Raw genomic sequence first — 21,066 nt, 5'->3', positions numbered from 1 at the left:
GGCTGAGCAAGGCAGAGGAGGAGGTCAAGTGATGTGTTCAGAGGTCACACAGATGATTCAGGCTCATCTGCTGTCCTCCTGAGGCTGCACATGAGTTATGGGGTCAGGTCAGGCACAGTGGGACATCTCCCCTCCTTGCCTGCCCTTGTCGGCCCAAGCACAGCTCTTCTCTCTGATGGCTTGATAGCTGTGGATGTGTCCAAATGCCTCTGGGTGGCTGTAAGAGACCTTCTTGCCCTGCAGTTTTGCCTGCTATGGTGCTGTCAGAGGGATTAGTGGGATTTCTGAATGGGAGAGAACTCATCCTAAATGAGTCTTGCATGGAGGCAGGCACCCACAGTCACCCTAAAAGTGTTTGGTCCTCACATAGGTCTGATGGAGACCCAACGTGGTGACATCAGGCACTGCATCCCTCCGTAGTGATGCTGGTGTTAGATGTGCCCCAACAGAGGCCCCACTAAGAGGTCCAATCCTGCCCTTGGATGTCTCCTTGGAAACATAACAAATGAAAGAGGAAAAAGAACTGAATCCAGACTCTTCCAGTCCTGTCCCCTCTCTGTGTTGCACTGGTGGATTTTGGGGTGGAGAGAATTTAACTGGGGACAGATGACATTCTGATTATCTCAGTGCTGTTGTCTTCTTCCTTTCCCTCTGGTGTCCTGCAGAGACGGATGACTCTTCTGTCTTCGTGGTAGGGACTGTGCTGTACCGGAATGTGGGCAACATCCTCTCACTCCAGAGGTAAGGTCACACCTGAAGTGATTGATTTAGTTCTGCTCCCACCCCAGAACTGGATATACTGGAGAGGGGTGACTAAGGGTCACCAAGATGACAAAGGGCCTGAAGCACCTCTCCCATGAGGAGAGGTTGAAACAACAGGGACTGGTTAGCCTGGAGAAGTGGTGGTACAGAGGGATCTCATCCATGTCCATAAATAGAATCATAGAATCATAGAATCATAGAATCATAGAATCACAGAATCATAGAATCATAGAATGGCCTGGGTTGAAAAGGACCATAATGATCATCTAGTTTAAACCCCCCTGCCATATGCAGGGCCACCAACCACCAGACCAGGCTGCACAGAGCCACATCCAGCCTGTCCTTGAATGCCTCCAGGGATGGGGCATCCACAACCTCCCTGGTCAACCTGTTACAGTGCGTCACTACCCTCTGTGTGAAAAAATTCCTCTTAATCTCTAACCTAAACCTCCCCTGTCTTAGTTTAGAACTATTCTCCCTTGTCCTATGACTATCCACCCTCGTAAAGAGGCATTCCACCTCCTATTTTAATGCTCCTTTCAAGTACTGGAGGACTGCAATGAGGTCTCCCCAAAGCCTTCCCTTACTCTCACCTGTGCAACCCTATTTCAAGGGGAATCACTGTGCTGGTGCTACTGAATCACTGCTTACCTCTTATATTCATCCTCCAGCAATGAATCCTCCTGCTCCCTTCCTCATTATGAGGGATCTGAAGGGGCTTAAGTGATAACAGGAAGGATGCCCAGCTGCCCCAGTCCTCCCAAGCTACTGGGGAGCCACCAACCTTGATGAACCTTTTGAGAGCATCATGGCAGAAGACAGGCTCAGGGAGAGGAGAGTAGTGGAGCGACATGCTTGGCTGCACGTCTACCACATTCTGGCTGCTGCAAACTGCCTCGAGCACTGAAGCCTTTGTGTTCAGCCATCCCTTGTCTTCTCTCCCTTTATCTCTCACTATCTTTGCTCTTTTTTGAATTTTTTTGTTTAATTTTTTTTATTTTAATTTTTCTTTTCTTTTTTTTTTTTTTTTGGTGGCTCATATTGAGGCTGTAAATTAAGAATCCTAAGGCATCTTCTAAATATGTTCTGCACTGATTAGCGTGAGCCCATTTACCATAAACACCAGGGCATCTCTTCTCACCGATAATCATTTTAATACCTACAGATTTAGCTCTGGCAATGGCAAAAGAGCTCCAAGTGAGTGCAGAGAGGAATTAACAAGCCAGCCAACTGTATTCTGTAATATCTTCCATTACAGCACTGGGAATTAGATCAGAAGGGCAATAAACATCATTGGCTCAAATGATCCAGTGGTATTTCAGCATTTTCTGGCCAAGCAGAGAATGAGCTCTGATAACCAGCAGCTGCAGCAGCCGCAGCCTCTAAGCAGCATTCCCATGGGAGATGTGATTTAAGACGTTCCTTAATTAAAGGACAGTCCCTCTTTAAATAATGCAGAGTCCTGAATCACCTGTGGCTATACAAGGTAAAGAAAAAAAAGCAGGTAACAGAAGCAGCCGCAGAGCATTACCTCCTAATTCACCACCGTGCAAATGGACACAGGCAGAAAAAAAAGGGAATATCCATAAATAACCATGTAGCTGTGCAGTACTTGCCTAGGGAGTAAAAATAATTCCTGGACACACGTGAGTTGACAGATCCTGGTTTTGACCACATTGCCTTAATGCAGGGAGGTTTTTTTCCCCACTAAAAATATGTATCTTTGTATAATACAATGTAAATTGAACTCGGCAAACGGCTCCAGCTGAGCTTTTCCTAATTGTCCCAATTTACCTCCCCCAAGTGGCAATCCCTTATCTCAGCCACACACTGCTCTGTCCCTCAGATCCAGAGAGCCCTGTGGCTCTTGACAGCTGTGACCATTGAGACAGGGACATACAAGATGTGCAATTTTTCAACATGGGGAAGCGAGCATCACTCAGTCCCAGCTGGGCTCTGTTGCAGAGGATGCATGCAGCAATCAGAATCAGCAGCGTGGTGGCCCTGTGTAGAAATGAATGTGTTTACAGCTGTTTGCACGCCTTTTATAGCCGTGTAGGAACACACTGAGCAAATCTGACCTCCTGCTCGAGCCTGAGCTCAGTGTGTTTGGTTTCCTTCTCAGGAAACCAGGAAATCCAGGAAAGGGTTGTCCCACTATGCGCTGTGCAGCCTCACCTCAAGCAGTGGGTGCAGGTTTGGGCATCACATATAAGGATATCACACTATTAGGGAGCACCCAAATGAAGGCTGAGAAGATGGTGAAGGGTCTGACAGGCAAGGTGTATGAGGAGCAGCTGGGGTCCCTTGATTTGTTCAGCCCAGAACAGAGGAGGCTGAGGGGAGGCCTTATGGCGGCCTACATCTTCCTCACGAGAAAGTCCTCACAGTGTTCAGGCAAATATTTGAACAGTGATGAAAAAAGAGCTGGCATTTCCAGACCCAGCTACTAATGAAGCCGTGCATAAAAGTTTTTTACCTTTCAGCAGCTTTTTAGCTTATCTACAGCTGCCTACGTTTTAAAATGTAGAGCTGATGTTTACTCCCATTGAATTCCCACTTTTGCTCAACCTGTGTAGACTGACTTCTGTGCCTCATTTTCTTATATCCCAGTTTTAATTAAATTTTAAATGAAATAATTTGCTTTTTTCTTTTAAGCTTTGTTGTGTGTTTTCTTTTTTTTCCTTTTCTTTAACTTTCTAAAACACCGTTGTTCTTTCTGCTCCTCCTACCACTGGACAATATTCATTTGCTGAGTATTCGCTTACAGATACTTGAATGATTCCAGGTTTATTTTACTTTGGATTTTGAGATCTTGTGTTTGCTTTTATTAATTATCTTGCAATGTATATATATTTTTAACCCACTTGTGCTTAAACAAGTGCAAATCTTTTCCAAGTAATCATTTTGTAAAGATCTAGATAGAAAAGTGAAAGCTTTTGCCAGTGTTTAGCCAATGCCAGGTTTTGCCATTGCCAGTAGATGTGGTGAAGTTTTGAAGGGGCAGAAATTCTGTTTATCCATGGATGTATGAGGATCTGGCCTCCCACTCTACTACTGATTCCTTCATGGCATACTTTGAGAGCAGCACTTTCAGTGGATGGTCATGCAGACTTTACACACATTTAGACTGACAGTTCTTTCTGTGTTGCAGAAATATCAGGATGTCCTGTGTATTTAGATGATTAGCATCCAGTGGGGAGATCTCAAAGGACAGAGGATGGGTTCCATCACCAGCAAGTGTGTCTGAAAGCTTTATTATGTAATGGGACCAATCTCTTCTGCACCGTATACACTAAACCTTGTACCACAGTATTGAATTCAATGGGACACTCTATTTTGCAAAGGGGTGAAGTGGGAATTCATCACCTTCTCTCAGACCCTTTAAAACATCTCTTCTTTTTGCCCTTCTTCCCAGGAACAGCACTGTTCTGAACTCCAGAGTCATCTCTGTGACTGTGAAGCCATTTCCCCGGTCCCTCCTCACTCCCTTGGAAATTGAATTCTCCCACCTGTACAATGTAAGTCTTTCCTGGCAACCTTCACCATCCCACATCTGTGTATGTTTCTGCATAGGAGGAATATTATGAAGAAGGATACAGATTTACTGGGCTCCTGAGCTGTCTTTGCCTCTGCAGAATCCTTTAATCTTTTTAACCAGACTGCTGAGGCACTCCACTGCCATCCTGAGTCCAGGCTGATGTTGGTGTCTTGCTGTTTCTCACTGCTGTGCCTTTCAAATTTTGCCTCCTTGCTCAAGCATTGCCAGTGCAGGAGTGTACTGCTTGTACAAGGAACATGAGCATACTTGTCCCAAATTTGTATCATTTCTCTGAGGGGCATGGTCTTGGGCAAAAAAATAACTGCAATGAAAAATGGGCTCTGACAATGATCTTTCTTGGTGAGGGGAAGATGGAGGGGAAAGGTTGTTTTGGTTGATGCATGAAATGTTCTTTGCAGAGATTACTAGAGACATGAATATTAATGCTGTGATCAGCGCTGTAAAAGGCAGATGAAGATTCCCTCCAGGTTCCCCTGCGCAACCCCAAGCAGATGTATGTGATGGACATTTACACTGCCCTAAAGACTTCTCTTGCTGTGGATTTCAGATGTCTTCCTGAGGCTCAGGAACAAAAATATTAGATCTGTCATGTCTGTACTTTGGACTACTGGGGAAGAGTTTTCAAAAGTGCACTAAGATAGTTGTAGAAGTCATGCTAAATCTCTTTCAGTGGCTTTAGAATCATAGAATTACTTGGGTTGGAAAAGGCATAAAAGATCAAGTCCAACCACAACTTAACCATACTACCCTAACTCTAACAACCCTCTGCTAAATCATGTCCCTGAGCACCACATCCAAATGGTTTTTAAACACTTTCAGAGATGGTGACTCAACCACCTCCCTGGGGAGCCCATTCCAGTGTTAACAACCCTTCTGTTGTTAGGAAACAGGAAAGATATTTCCTGTTATCCAACCTAAACCTCCCCTGGTGCAACTTGAAGCTGTTTCCCCTCATCCTGTCTCCTGTCACCAATGAGAAGAGACCAATCCAGCTCTTGCTGTTATCAATTTTCAGGTATTTGAAGAGAGCACATCTGGCCACTTCCTGGAGAGCTGTGGCTCTTCTGAGAACTGTGTCCCACAAAAGGAATTGGTGTATTTGATCCACTTTCCAGAAGGGAACAGCAAAAGAATTCTGTGTGAGAGAAAGTATGCACATATGACACCATGTTGGCAGGAAATATTAATCTTAATGGAGATAGGAAGGCCCTACGGAGGAATCTGGGCAGGATGGATTGCTGGGCTGAGGACAGTGGGATGAAGCCTCTTCTCCCCTGTAACTAGAGATAAGACTAGAGGGGATGGCTTCAAATTGCACCAGGGGAGATTCAGGTTGGATGTTAGGAAAAACTTCTCCCAAAGAATGGTCAGACACAGAAAGAGGGTGCCCAGAGGGTGGAGTCACCAATCCTGGAGGTGTTCAAGAAATGTTTAGATGTTTTACTGAGGGACATGGTTTAGTGGGAAATACTGATGATAGACGGTTAGTCTGGATGATCTTAGAGGTCTTTTCCAACCTTGGTGATTCTATGATTCTGTGAAAGAAGAAGAACATAAGTAGGCGAAAAGAGGAAAGACGTAGAGTCAAATCCTTGCACAGGCCTTATGTTGATGAAAAACAAATTAAGCCCCATTTTATTTTTACCTTTCATACCAGGGGTGAAAAATGGTGTTCCAAGAACTCACATCTGTGACTGTTAATATGGAGCTTCAAAGATAATCTATGTTTAGAGTAGTGGAAGCAGTTTGACGGGATCGGAATATTCCTAATCCCTCATATACTCCATAGACAGTATAACACTGTTTTGTTTCATTGCTCTTTTTACCTTTTTCCTGACAGGGAACCACCAACCAGACCTGCATCTTGTGGGATGAAACTGATAGGTGAGTTCTGTGGGTTTCTGTTTATTCTTATGGGCTCATGTGTTTTGGGGTTGAAATCAGCACAGTTTATCAGTGACGCATCAGTCTGTTGTAGTTGCTTGAACTCTCTACTCAGTTTTTTCTTGTGTCAAACTTCATGGCTGGCAAAGCCCTTTACCATCTCTGTGTTGTGTATTAGTGCCAGACTTATATTTGAAGAACTGCAACCAGTTGTTGCCAGCGTAGCCCATAATGAGTCCTGTGTGCTGAAAGCATCATGTACTTATACCAGGGAATCAAGCAGAGATGTTTCTTCTGTTCACTGGGAGCTGTGTACATGATTCCCTTTGACTTCAGTGTACATTTTGCAGGAGTGCCTTTCTCATTTTAATTCTTCCAGTTTTGGACTCTGCAGCAAGAGGAATAAGAGAGAGCCAGGATTGTGGGATCATCTGCTGATCAGGATGCCTTGAGTGATGTGATTGTAGACAGCAGGGAAAAAAAATCCGCAGTTAATAAAAAGGGTCATCACTAGGGATTCCATGTGGAAAACAGTTGCCAAAGATCTTATACCTTAGAAAAAAAATAATAAAAAAAATGCATTTTGAAAGTGCAGTCTTAAATCCTGAGTTAACTTGACAAGGATCCAAAGTGTTTCAGTTAATGATGTTTTTACTTCATTGACTTTTGCATCTGAGTTTGAAGACCAGCCTTACTCCTTTTCTGCTTACACTCAGGCTCTCTCCTTGAGATCTCATGCATTTGGCACATATCTCTGCTTTATTATTATTTATTATTATTATCTGCAGAATCTGAAAGATGATTCTATTCTTCTCCTTTTATGCTCCATTAAGTAGCTTATACACACATAGGCGGGCAACATATTTGCAGCCAGTTCTTGTTGGTCTGTGATTAATTTGGCATGTATGAGTGGATCCAAATGAAAGCTGAGGAACCCAGGGAAACTCTGAGCTTGTGAAATCACAACTATGTTATACCCCAGGGCAGCAGTGGCCCCTCTGGGTTGTAGTGAAAATTGCTTCACCACTGGAGGATGATTGCTACTCAGGACTTATTCCATTTAATTTTTTGTAGTGTGAGAAGGCAAAGAGCAAAATCCAGTCTGCACGTAGTTATATCCAAGAGAGATGGGTAGCATTTAGATTGGATACATATCTGTCAGAACTGGCACTGATACATTCACAGTGTGAGAAGCATGAAGGGTGAAATGCTTGGATGCCATTGCAGGACTTTGGGCAAAACAGTGCCCGGAACAACACTGTTAACTCTACCTTCTCATGGGAAGTCTGGCTGCCCTCTGTGCTTGATTCCAAGGCTTGGCAACTTGTTTGGATGCTTTTCTCCCTACAGGTGCAAGACGTTAGGAATTCAGTCTAATCCTTACAACCCAGGTTGGACATTAGGAAAAACTTCTGTTCAGAAAGAGTGCTCAGGCATTGGAACAGGCTGCCCAAGGAGGTGGAAGAGTCACTGTCCCTGGAGGTAGTCAAGAACCATGGAGATGTGGCAATGAGGGAAGCAGTTTAGTGGGCATGGTGGTGATGGTTTGATGGCTGGACTAGATGATTTTGGAGGTCTTTTCCAACCTTAATGATTCTATGATTCTGTGATCAAAGGATGGGCTCATAGCTAAGACTGCAGCAGGTGATTTCTTGGCACTGACATTGTGGTTCTGTTGTCAGTGATGTATTCCAAAATCCCAGCAGACTGATTGCACGAATGTTACTGGTAAAATTCAGCTTTGTGTCTGTGTTGGTGAGTATGTGCATGCATATGTGAGAATGTTTTCAACTAACAACACCTGCATCTTAGGTAGTTGAAAACTCCAAAATGCTGGTGTCAGCAGTTTTTGCAAGGGCATGTTCCAAAGCTAGATCTGATCCTCTAAGTATTGGCAACAGAAGCTGCAAGGCTGTTTAAAAACTGATTTGCTACTGCTGCTGTCTCCTTAGAAAGCCCAGTTAAGGACAAATTATGTATAAATTTTGTTGTCCAGGCCTGAATGTTTACCTCAAGCTTGAGATACACCCTGGAGCTGTCAAGGATTTTAGATCATACTTTTAGATATTTATTTCCCATTTTGAGTAAGGGTTTTTAGGTTACACCAAATCTGTTGCCTGGTACATGGTTGAGTTCATGACTGATGACTCCCAGGCAGGAGATTCTGAGGTTCAGTCACATTTAGAATAGTTTGAGTTGAAAGGGACTTTAAAGATCACCTAGTTCCAACTTCCCTGTCATGGGCAAGGTAATAACTAGACCATACTATGTGAGTTCCCCTTTGTTCCAACCTTCTCTTCCCTACTACCCCATTCTTTTAAAACAGTTGAAATTTATCCCACTGACTGGCCTCATAAGACAGTTCTGCAAGTGAATGAATTTCAGTAAATCCTGATTCTATGCTCTGACCAACTAAATAGCTGTACAGCTTTATTTCATATGGTTTCACCCTGCCATATTCCCCATACAACCCAAGGCAACCTGTTATGATGTTGCTTACTCAGAAGATATTGCTGGCTCTTTCCATAGCTCTCCAGAGTCCTGTTCCAAGGCTGGTCAGTCATGGGAACCATCACTGTGTCCCCAGTCACTCATCTGATACTGTATACTATGGAGATCCAACCTCCATCAAATTGTGGTGGATGAACCTCTAGATTGGTCTTCTTGCATTTAATGTGACCGATCAGGTACAGGGGCAGGAAACTCGAAGCAATCTTTACATTAGACCTTCAAACTCAAAACATGCTGTGGCCCTTTGAATACCACTTAAAATCCATGGGACATTAAGGATTGAACTGTAAAATTGCAATTAAAATAGACAATAACCATGTAGGCATGTGCTTCCTCCAGGATCGAGTTGTTAGAGCATATTAAAAAAGTAGAAAGAAACCCCCAGTGTTCATTCATTTGCATTTAGATAGATATTTAAGCTAGTATTATTAATAATGGATTTTTGATTTATTAATCCCAGCCCCTCCAAGTGACTGTTAGATTCGTGGGTGGCACCCCTCCATCTCTTTTCTCTTACTCTTGCCCCCAACTCCACACATCATCAAATATGAGGGGAGAAGATCAGAGACTAATTTCTGTTGTGTTCTGTGCTGCAAGTATGATTAATGAGCTTAGCACTGGCTGAGTAAATTGAAAGTTGAAATCAGAGAATGATTGGGGATTCTCTGGCTCTTCTCCAAGGGTATTCATCTGAAGTAATTATTATCTGCTTAGGTCCGCTGAAGTTAAATCTTAGGCAGGATCTGGTCTCATGCTTCCTCTTTCTCTTGCTGGGATAGCATGAATGGAGTTGATGGGTGTAATCATCTTATGCGCTTTCTGGTTCTTGTGCATCATCTGATTTGCATTTCCTACCTGCTTTGGTTTTGTGAAGAATCATAGATTCATTAAGGTTGAAAAGGACCACTAATATCATATCATTCTTAGTATTGTTTTGTGATGGCAGCATTTCTTCTTGAGTTGTTACTATCTGATGACCGAGATAGAACCAAGCTAATGCTTACAACATGCCCTGAACTGGTGACAAGAGGAACTAAGCCAGACAGATGGGTCTGGCATTATTTCTTACGTTGTATGAGAGCATGGTATGTGCAGGTGAGCTATCCAGTCCTTCACTTGCAGAGAGTGGATTCAGCAGAACTACATCAAGGGGAGCTCTCATCCCACTGGCACTGAAGTCTGCTTGCTCTTAGAAGTTCTCTTCTCTTCCATCCCCCATATGTACAAAATAACAGCTAGGCATTATACTAACTGCGCTTGAGAGACCTTCAGAGCCTTCAGAAATATTTGCATGAAGAGCTTTTGGCTCATAGAAGCCAAAGTGGCGCTGGAGTCTGTGGTTTTAATTCAAGGACACTCTTACCTCCCACTGAAGGAGACTATCTAGCTTAGGAAATGCAGCCCTCTCTGTTTAGGAAGTTACTCCATACACAGCAAGGCTATATGTAGAGAAGATGAGCTGTGCTTCAGTGAGTGCAACAAGTCTATATCCAATCTTCCTGGCTCTGGGCTGGATCTGTTTCACAGCTGAGGTCAGGCAGAAATCTCACCCAGGGGTTCACAACTGACAGAGAGGTGTTTTATGACACTGCCAAATGGAGAAGACTATAAATCTGTTCCTCTTTGGAAGCTTAAATTATCTTACAATATCGCTCACAGATACCTGCTCATGGACTCTTTTCAGACTGTCAAAGGGTGCTTTGTACAGCTGCATGGACCAGGGGTTGGCAGAATTGAAGGTGGTAATACAGAATTGTCATCCTTCCCTTCCCTTCCCTTCCCTTCCCTTCCCTTCCCTTCCCTTCCCTTCCCTTCCCTTCCCTTCCCTTCCCTTCCCTTCCCTTCCCTTCCCTTCCCTTCCCTTCCCTTCCCTTCCCTTCCCTTCCCTTCCCTTCCCTTCCCTTCCCTTCCCTTCCCTTCCCTTCCCTTCCCGCACCATAAGGAGGAGAGCCCAGCGTAGGCTGCATGGGCTTCACCCTACTTGTTGAAAGCCTCTGATGCATTGGATAAAAAGAGAAACATAATATTTTGTACTCTGTGCCTTCCAGGGTGTTAATGCAGTCCCAGTCCTGGTGGTTACTCATTCATTTCTTTTGGAGGCCACGTAAAACACGTGCATTTCTTCTAGAGAGTCTTTGTATCTACCACATCCCACACTGGCCCATCACATCCATCTTCAAATAACTACCCCTTTGAAAGACAGTTTCTTAACAGCAGGAAACAGCTTCCCTTTCCTTCTGCACACCAACTAGTGCATTCCTGGCCTTGTTGCAGCCGTAGATCAAATGAGAACACAGCTATAGTTGACAAAGATTGATGAGTCTGCTTGATAAAGATTGAAAGGGAAGTCTGTTACAGCCCTAAGGCCCCATAAGAAATCAATGCACTTCTTTCCTATTTGGACCAATGCATGGCATGCTGTGTATCTTACATATTTTCTCCTGCAACACTGCAATTACATGGGCAGGAGCAATGCTGCTGGTGGTACATCCTTCATGTGATCCTACGCAGGGTGTTTATTCTGGTCCTCTGCAGGGTGTTTATTCTGGGCTTTGCCAGTACCACTATTCCAGCTCCTTTAATGAACATCTTCACTTTTAGCTCCAGCTGCAAATGCTGTCTTTCTTGGATTCTCCTGTGGAGGGATAGAGGGAATGGCTATGGGCAGAGGCAGCACAATGCTAAACAGGGACATGCTGGGAGGTTGATCTGAATTGCTGCCCATGCCCATTAGTTCCTCTGTTTTAAACCCAGTTGAAAGTAGCTCTAATTCAGCCTAGCTGACTGCACCTTCAGTGTGCACTCAGTCAGGTTGAATTACAGCTCCAAGAGCCGGTTTTTAGCACTAAATGAGAATGACCATGGCAGGGCTAATGCGTGAAACCAGGTCACGTCTCCAGTTCCCAAGGATTTGGCTTCCCTGCTTGCTAAGGTAGATGAGTCCAGGGGGTAAGTGCTGGTGCTGCTGGAAGTATAGACCAGAATTGCTTCCAAGGGACTGTTTGGCCTTTGCTTAGCTACTCCCCAGCAGTCAACCATTGTCTGTGGGACTGGAAAAAGCAGGAGCTGACTTTTTCATATCACAGGATGCAGAAGCTGTGCGGCACAGTACAGGGCTTCTGCTGCCTGCCAACAAAGCATGGTTTAATAAATCTTGACAGAAGGGAAGGAGAGGATTCAGAGGCTTTGAATCAAATGCTACAGCTTTGCTTGCTAGCGGAGGGGTCAGTAGTATGGACAGAATGAGTTAATTCTGTTTATGGAGCTGACAGAAGTCACACACTGACTTCCTGTTGGGAAAAGTCCTTGGGTTCAGCAGGGCAATTTGCAGCCTTGACCCAGTCCTGGATGTGTGCTGCAATCCATGGTGCCACATGGATAAGGATGGGTTTGCATTTTTCTTCCTGCATCCCTGCTTGCTTTCCTTATTTCCAGCTGTTCTCTCTAAAGCCCCAGTATCCGTATGCACATGGGAAAAAAAAGTTTAGCAGCCACATTTCCCTCTATGGCCACCTGGCAGGGAAACCTTAGGCTGCTGAGGGTGTCTGGTGACATGTGGTGGCAGTCCATCTTGTCCTCTCAGGTTGTGTGAAGCAGTAAGATGAGTGCTGGATCCATTCTCTGGATTTTTCCTGCATTTCATTTAGTGTCTGCCTGCATGATACCTCATATAGGCTGAGAACCTAATAACACAGCATAGGCAGCTGTCTCTGCTTAGCGGAGAGCTCTGATTCGCAGCTCCAGACCTCTGAGTGCAGAGTAAGAAAAGACAACATGAAGCCCATCGTTGATGCACTCTGCCTCCAATGACTCAATAAAGAATGGGGTGCAGCTTTGAAGCAACTTCAAGGCAGGCTCAGGTGTATGGAGGAGACAAAAACATCTACAGTGTCAGTATGTGAAAATTCAGAGCAGATTGCCTGTACATCCATGCCCCTTTTTTGCTGGATTGATTTATTCTTCCCTTTATCTGTTCAAGGAAGTCTTATCTAGATCCAGAGCAAGATGCTTGGGGAGCTAGGAGACATGGTTTAGGGGTTTCCTGTAGGTATGGTAAAGGGAGGACGGTTGGACTAGATGATCTTATAGGTCCTTTCCAACCTTGTGGTTCTATGATTCTATGGTTCTATGCTCCTGTCTCTAAACTTGTAGATCCTAACAGGTTTTTGGAGCATTGTTTCTTGGAAGCTAGAGGTTGCAAGAGCATGACATGGGCAAAATATGTCATTGCTACAGCTATCTCAGGGCCAGGGTTGTTCAAAGCAGAAATGATCAGCTCTAGGTGGGAGCTCAAAGAAGTGTCCTCTCTGTCTCTGCTGAGAGCACAATAAAAAGTCTCCCTGACAGATTTTCCTACTCAGATTTATTGCAATACTGAGCCAAGTTCTGATGAACTTCTTAAGGTCTCTCATTTCTGATAAAATCCACGGGCTGCTCAGCATACAAGCCAGAAATACAATAATACACACCATCAGCACAACCATCTAAAACTGCTCAAACAATGGGAACTTTGTTTTTCTTTAAATCCATTGACTACCATGTACAAATTTGGTCTTTATCAACTGGGCTAAAGAAAACCATACTGAGTTGATATTTCTTCTGTTTCTTAATCATTTTGTGAGGCAACCAATAAAGGACAATACCACATATTCCAGAGCCCAGGTGATGGATTGTCCTGCAGTGGAGAAATAATGAGGGGACAATATTGTCACTTCCAGTTCCAAATATCTTCTGGAGTTCTTGCTGTAATGGTGGGAGCCCATGGGAAATGGTCAAAGTGCAGAGAAAGGTTTGTGCATCCATCTCATTGCTTAGGGATAGATAGGATTGATGGATGCACTGGGAAATTGCTGACAATTGGGCCACGATGAATAAGGGTAGGGAAAGCTTGCCCCTTTTTAAAGAGGAGAAAAGGGCTTGTTTGCATTTTCACCTGACTGTTTCTACAGTGTACTAGGAGATGAAATGTTCTGCTAAAATATAGAAGCAAAAAGAGGACACTGTGCCTGGGATACAGCCTTCATCTAATGATGAACTTTCTGTATGTCTGGACAAATCAGTGTAAGCTTTGTGCCTCAGTTTTCCACGAGTCTACTGCACTAATAACATCTGACAGCTCTTGAAAATGTCATGAAATCTAGGAGTGAGGATCTCCATTATGTGACAATAATCAGGGAAAATAAGCATTATTACTTATTACTGAGAATTGATTATTCAGAAAGAGAGGTTTGTGATTGAACATTTTTACCATGTGAGATAAACTCACATCGTGTCAGCTTTGCCCATTGTGTCTTGGTTGCGTGAGCAGCAGCAAGTGGTGAAAGGTGAATTTTTGCCTTCATGAAGTAGAATGGGACCACACAGGCTCAGGGCAATTGCTGCAAGACCAAGCATATGATTATACAGGACACCTCCATGTCCAGTTAAAGCTAAAGGTGGCCTTCTCAGCCACATGGCAAAGCAAATTAGCAAATGCATTCAGGAGCTGACCAGCTCTGTCAACCAGCTCAGTACAGAGAGCGACAGCTTCTTCCACCTCAGGGAAAATCATCATGTTGCATCTGATCTGCTGCTGGAGCTGGAAGTGCACACTGACTCATAGGCAGGTGGAGCTAAGCCCCTCTGGAAGACAATGATCAAAGCCCTCCTGCTGGTAACCCCCAGACCCTTTCTGTGGGGCTGCTCCCCAGCCACTTGTCGCCAAGTCCTTACAAATATCCAGGATTGCCCCATCCCAGTTGCAGAAGCCAACACTTGCTCTTGTTAAATGTGATACAGCAGTGATTTCACAGATTTTGTTAAAATCTCTCTGCAGGGCCTCTCTACTGTCATGGAAGTCAGCAGCTCCTCCCAGCTTAGTGTTGTCCACAAGCTTACTTAGTATACCTTCAAGTCCTGAATCCAAAATACTGATGAATAGAACACTGATCTGGTGACTTTTTTAATGACTGGCAATCCTGCCCGTGGCAAGGGCATTGGAACTGGATGATCTTTGAGATCCATTCCAACCCAAGCCATTCTATGTTTCTGTGATTCTGTCAAAACATTAAAGAGAACTGTCCTTAAAATGGAGCCTGGAAGGACAGGTTCTCTTCATGCTGACTAGTAGATTTACTGGAATTACCTTTAACCCTCTGTCAGGAGCTGCAGAAAGAAAACTAACTGACGCAGCAAGGCCAAAAGGCCCTATTAACCACTGAGCAGTAACATGGCATGTAATGATTTTCAGGCTTGTCAAGGTTCTTCTTGATACTTTGCATACACTTTGACCCTTTGGATCATGTATATTAATCTTCTTGAGCTGCCCTCTGTTTAAGGTGGTTTAATGTACGTAGGCAATGTTATCGTGATGGTTAATAAGGCAGAGTTGTTGCTTGACAGAGAGCCAGCGAAGAAATTCACTCTTCACTGGAGCCTGGTGCCTTGCAGGAAAGCTCCAAGCATGACCCATCAAGAGCCAAAATCTTCTTAGGTTGAAATCTGCGGCTTTGAGGACAGTCTTCCTTGGTGTATATGGAAGAGTAGAAAGCAAAGCAGATGGGAAGCTCATCAGCTTTCCTTGGCTTTTGTTGATGTATCCAGTCTGTCCATCAGCTAGCCACAGGGACAAGAATATCATTAAAGGAAAGGCTCATAATTACAGTGAGAATTATGGTCTGTCCTTGAAATCCTGACTGCTGTCATCTGCAGGTGGAGAAGGACATGCAGAAGGAAAGATTTATCCTCTATCACCAGGAGTAGAGCTGAGCCAGAGCCTCAGAGTCTCTGTCCTCTCCTGTGATTGTATTGGAGGTTATGAACAAAAGTCAGCTGTGTCCCAAACTAGGAGATGCACTGGAGTCCAGAGGAGGTGAGAATCCAGGAGAGCTCTATTAGGTTTTGCAGTGGATATTATTAATTTAATGGTGATTTTAGCTCATACATCAAATCTCAAGTAATGCTGAACATTCTTCAAATGTAGGCAAGGCTCATGAGCAATGCAAGGGCACTCTGAAGGTTTTTGCTAGCCATCTGCAATGTACCAAAATACCAATATACTTATGATTTGTATATACTTATGTGTGCATTTTTAGGTCTGATTCCAGCTTTAATACTATCAGCACTGGTAGTATTATGGTATATGGTACTATCTCCTGGTAGTAGAGGCTGGGGCACAAGTACGGACGCCACAAGCATGGTGATACAAGGAGAGCAGAAGGAGGCCTCTAATATTACTGTGGGATCTGAATCCTAGCTGAGAAAATCAGCCTTCAGCTGTGACGATATCTGGTGGGAAGGGATTTTGATACCCAAGGTACAAATTATACATTCCTGCACATGGAAGTTAGCAATAGCATAGAGATGGCCAAGGCTGTAGCACATGGGCTGTGGCTGTATCACAGCTGGAGCATTTTGCAGTCAGTAATGTTGTACTGATCAGTCCCAGTTGAGACTCTGCTGTTTACCCCCAGGAGGACAGACTCAGAGTGAGGAGGGAGATGGAATTTGCTTTCCTTGAGACAGTGGATGAAGAAACCTGCTGCTCAGGTGTAGCACGTGATGGAGCAGACACACAGGAGAGCCCCCCATACCCATGCAAGGAACTGGTGTGTAGACAACAGGGAGGTGCGTTCCCTCATAGTGTCCTCAGAAGTACCGTATTAATGGGATAACAGCTCTTTTGATTTTTATTTTTCATGCATCTATAAGAAGAACTCCCCATCCACCCCCTCCTGCTGCTTTTCTGTCCATTTAGGCATCGTTGTCTGAGAAGCATTGTTACAAATGGTATTACTGCTACCCAGTTCATTTCCACCCAATTCATTCAGTTTACAAGTGCAAAAGATGCTTTTGCTAATTGCCAGCTCTTCCGGCTCCTCCTGGGATCTGGAAAGCAGCTGAGATTGCCCTGACTGTTACATCCTCTGCAGCAGCAAAAAGCCACTGCCACAGCCTGGGAAACAGGGCTTGCATGGCTCCTATTGCTGTCACGCCTGAGTATTTCACAGCTTTCAATGTGCTGTTATTGCAACTAGAGCTGAACAACAACAAAAAAAAAAAGCCCTTTTTTCTAGGTCACTTACAGTTCTGAAGTTTCTTGAGTACTTGCGTTTACCCAGATTAATGTTTTAGGAGAGCACTGGTGAATAGAAAAGGCAGGAGAAAGGCAAGTGTCATTTTCTTTCTGAGGCTTTTGTGGTTGCAGTGTCATCAAGATCCAGCAGAACTGACAGCAATTCTCAGAATGTTTCTGCTGCTCTGAGGCTGGAACCACGCAGGGACCTGCTCTCAGGTCCCCTGAACACGGGATTTGCAAGCAGCACTTTTGTTCTCCTGGCCTCACTGCCAGGAAAGCTATCAGAAGACGTGGCCAGTTTGTGAGCAAGGTTCCTTCGCTCTGACATGGCTTGTCATCTCAGGAAACAAAGAAGGATCAAACAAGACGACTGAGTTTGAGCTGTCACATCCACTGTACATTTCCTGCTCTATTCTGTAACCTGTGGGCAGTTGAAGGCTGAGGCCAACAGCTTCACTGCCTTGGCCACAGAATCATAGAATCATTAAAGTTGGAGAAGACCACTAAGATCATCTAGTCCAGCCATCAACCCATCACCACCGTGCCCACTAAACCATGTCACATCACCACATTTCTTGAACACTTCCAGGGACAGAGATGCCATCACTTCCCTGAGCAGCCTGTTCCAATGCCTGACCTCTCTGTGGCAATGCATGGGTTTGTTGTGACCTAAGTGCAGGACTCAACACTTGGTCTTGTTGCAGAAACCATGCAGAAGGAGGTACAGCAGTAGGGGTGAAGTGTCCTTTCTTCCACCCCAAACCGCGTGAAAACAAGCTCATACAACTGGCCTCAGTCCACCAACCCAGCCTGTGCTGCAGGGCCTTCCAGTCCTAACCTTTTCCTCTACTCCACATTCAGTGTGTGCTGGAGACCTTGATTCACAAACCATAGACATTCGTAGGGTTTTAAGGTGGGTAGGAGAGAATACAGCAAGCACCCACCTGTGTATATCCATCACCCATGCCCACTAAACCATGTCCCTCAGTATTATATTGCCAGTGCTCATTTGTTTCTCAACTCTGTACTCTCCCTCCTCTCCACTTTCTTAGCTAAGATTGGAAGCAGCAGAAGGAATCTTCCTTATTCCCTCTTTGCAATCGCAGGTTGATGCCTCCTGTTTGAGACTCCTGGCTCCAGGCACAAGCGTAGTTATTGGAGGCAACATCCGAGTGATGTGCATCTTTGCTGAGGCAGAGGAGAAAGATTTCCTAGGTTTTGTACTTCATCTGTGTTGGTGATGCTAGCTGGCTTTTTCCCATGTTCTTTTCCTTCCTTATGTCAAAAACGTCCTAGGAAAGCTGAGTGTGTTATCGTATTATCGCCTGAAAACCTGGGATCATAGAATCACAGAATCATTTGAGTTGGAGGGGACCCTTACAGGTGGCCATCCAGTCCAGCTCCCCTGCAATGAACAGGGACACCTATATCTAGATCAGATTGCCCAGATCCCTGTCCAGCCTGATGCTGAATGTCTCCAGGGATGGGTGCATCCACCACCCCTCTGGGCAACCTATTTCAGTGCTCACCATTCTTAATGTCAAAATATTTTGTCTTACAGTCTAATCTCTGCTCTTTTAATTTGAAACCCTTACCCCTTGTCCTATCACAACATGCCGTGATAAGGAGTCTGTCTCTTTCTTTCTTATAGCCCCCCTTGAGATACTGGAAGGGCTGCCATCAGATCTCAGTAAGTGTGTCACAGTAGGAAAAAGTCATGGGATTTCTGAGTCTCCCGGCTTGAGATGCTCAGACCCAGTCCTGTTCTCTCCTTAGCTGAGTCTCACAAATCAGTACCTTGATAGCAGGAGCTGTTTTGCACTCCACAAGGACGTTGCAGTGCCCAAGGAATCCGCACAGGTCTGCGGGAGGTGCAGAAGGTTTCTGCACTCAGCCTGCCAAGGGAGAAAACAGTGACTGATGAGTTTGGCACTACTGTATGTATATACTAGAGTGTATTTTCAGGCAGTTTGGGGTGGAAGAAAGGACACTTCACCCCTAGTATTGTACCTCCTTCTGCATGGTTTCTGCAATCATCCCTGATGCTGCAAACTACGGGTAGGACATTTTTCAGTATAAATTGCTTTAACCAACATAGCCATCATTTGTGCTGCCTTATAATTGGCAGGTATTTAATTAGGTAAGGAGTATTTCCGCGTCCTGCTGCTAAGTGGGAAGTCAGAAACTCCCCATCGGGTGAATATGCTTTGAGTCCTCCAAAGCCTATTAGTTCAACGCAGCTTCATTTCAGCAGACAAAAGCAGTGCAAATTTGCACAGATGCTGCAACAGCTGTCTGGTTTGGACAAGCAGGATGGCTGGGGGCAGGGGTGCTGCTGGAAGTGCGAGATCAAATCCGCTGTCTGGGTTTCTTGGAGAGCACTCTGTCCTTTGCTTTGCCCAGATGTACAGAGATAAGGGAGGAGGGAGGAGAGAGCTTAATGGAGAAAGGGAGGAGAGAGGTTTCCACCAGCCTGCATATCCGAAAGCCATTTTCATTATCAGAGAGTGGCTTTAAAAGGTTTCAGTAGCAATCCCTCTTTGCACAAGGAGCTGGCAGAATATTTGGTTACCAGCAGAGCTTTGGTTAAATACATTTTCAGCAGCAAAGCCGGGAAACGAGTGCCCCTCCTCCCCTGTGACCTGCTTTCCCAAGAAAAGCACAAGCATAGCCATGCTGCTTTGCTCAGCACCTGCTCTATTCCCGCTCTTCGCAAATGCTTTTCTTGCCACCACATTTCATCGGGTGGAGGGAAAGCGGGAATTAGAGCAGCCCTGACAACAGTCATGCTGACAATGTAAAACAGACCTGTTGGGTTTGCAGCGGTGGGGACAATCTTCCAGCAGAAAAGCCTTTGCCAGCTTTGCAGGTCTGCAGCCTCCTGCCAGGCTTGTAGCATGGTGGAGAAGTTTGCTCTTTGCTCTCTATTTCCATCATGATCCTCGGCCCTACTGACCATAGCTTTCTGCATCCCTGCATCCCCACTGCTGCCATGCGTATCATATTGTGGTGAAGTACTGTTCCCAGCGGCGTATCTCAGGGCTTAGTCAATGAATCCATCCCTTTCTCTGTTCACTGCTCTTTTCCCAGCTGGGCATCTCAGGGTCTCGCCCTGTATCCCCTATTGATCTGGATCCTGCCCTCATGGGAGCTGTTGGCATCGACCCTCAGCCAGAAACCATCAGATCAGCACCCAGGGAAGCTGGGTTGCTCAGGGAGAGGGGGCAGCGCGATCGTAATCATCAGCATTTATTTATTAGCGTTTATTAGTTCATCAGCCTCCTCGCTGCATAAGCATCATCTTTATTTCCCAGAGGTTTCCTCCTCTGCTGCTAATGTAAATCCAAAGCAAACCCTCTTGTAAATTCCTTTATACACCCACGTAAGTTGAGGCAGAAATTACACCGCTCCCACCAGGGTGGATTTTTTGTTTTGTTTTACATTTTCCTTATCCTCACTCCCCCCCATAAAAACCTGTAACAAACTGGCGTATAATGTGACAGGACATCCATAGCAGCTATAGGCACAGAATAACGATGAGCAGCGATGCAGCATTCCTGAACCAGGATCCAAATGACCTTCAGGAACGGGCAGCTGCTGCTTTCCGAAATGTGAATGGGGAACAAGGGACACACTCCAAGCATTCAAGGGCCTGTCAGCTCCGCTTCTCTCGGCTGCTCAGCTTCCATGAAATGCTCATTTTGCAGAGTACAGAGGAAAAGGAGGCCAAAGAGAAAGGAGGGAGCAAAAGAAAAGCGCTGGCAGAGAAAAAAAGTGCAGTGAGCTGAACCTGCACCTTCTCAACCTTATCCTTGTGTGAGTGTGTGCTTCTCGTTATCACCTGGCTTTTGGAACTCCTAATTGCACCTTGGGGCTGATTCACTGCAGCTCTTCATTTTGATTTTGGTGTTTCTTTGAGGTTATGACCATAGGGTAATTGTTCCAGCAAGGCTCAATGCTCTATGTCTGTCCAAGAAGCAGGGTTGTATTGGAACAGACAGGGCAACACTGATAGAATTAACCTCACTGTGGTCCGTATGGCCATGAAGCATTCTGCATTACCTACAAGGACCTTATTAGGATATTTGAAAGAAAAGATGAAAAACCTTCAGTGTATTAAAAGGTTCACTCCCTGACCCCTTCGTTTCCTCCACCTTTATCTTTGCTCTCATACAAACAGGGTCGTAAGTACTCCACTCCAAACTGTGAGCTGCTTGTGCTAAGAAGAGGTGGCAAAGCACAAATGACCTTTTCTTCTGGCAATCCCAGAGCAGCGCTGTGAAATGTGCTA

The 21,066-nt window shown here is 44.9% G+C and overlaps 1 protein-coding gene across 4 annotated transcripts in view; it reads left to right on the top strand.

Annotated features, from left to right (window-relative positions):
• The window catches only part of ADGRB1 (adhesion G protein-coupled receptor B1), a 263,519-nt gene that overhangs the window by 148,856 nt on the left and 93,597 nt on the right, over window positions 1-21,066 (top strand). For all 4 annotated transcript variants that reach the window (XR_014942377.1, XM_032442930.2, XM_015856457.3 and 1 more), the window contains 3 exons: window positions 666-741; window positions 4,181-4,283; window positions 6,165-6,208. Coding sequence is in view for 3 of the 4 variants with exons in the window: in XM_032442930.2 (XP_032298821.1) it covers window positions 666-741; window positions 4,181-4,283; window positions 6,165-6,208 (223 nt within the window). In the remaining variant the exon portion in view is untranslated. The remainder of the gene's footprint in view (window positions 1-665; window positions 742-4,180; window positions 4,284-6,164; window positions 6,209-21,066) is intronic.

The sequence above is a fragment of the Coturnix japonica genome, chromosome 2, assembly GCF_054131305.1.
Source record: "Coturnix japonica strain WE chromosome 2, WE-NBRP24, whole genome shotgun sequence".
NCBI classification, from domain to species: Eukaryota; Metazoa; Chordata; class Aves; order Galliformes; family Phasianidae; genus Coturnix; species Coturnix japonica.
Note: the sequence above shows the minus strand (reverse complement) of the source record. Positions and strands in the feature narration are given on the sequence as shown.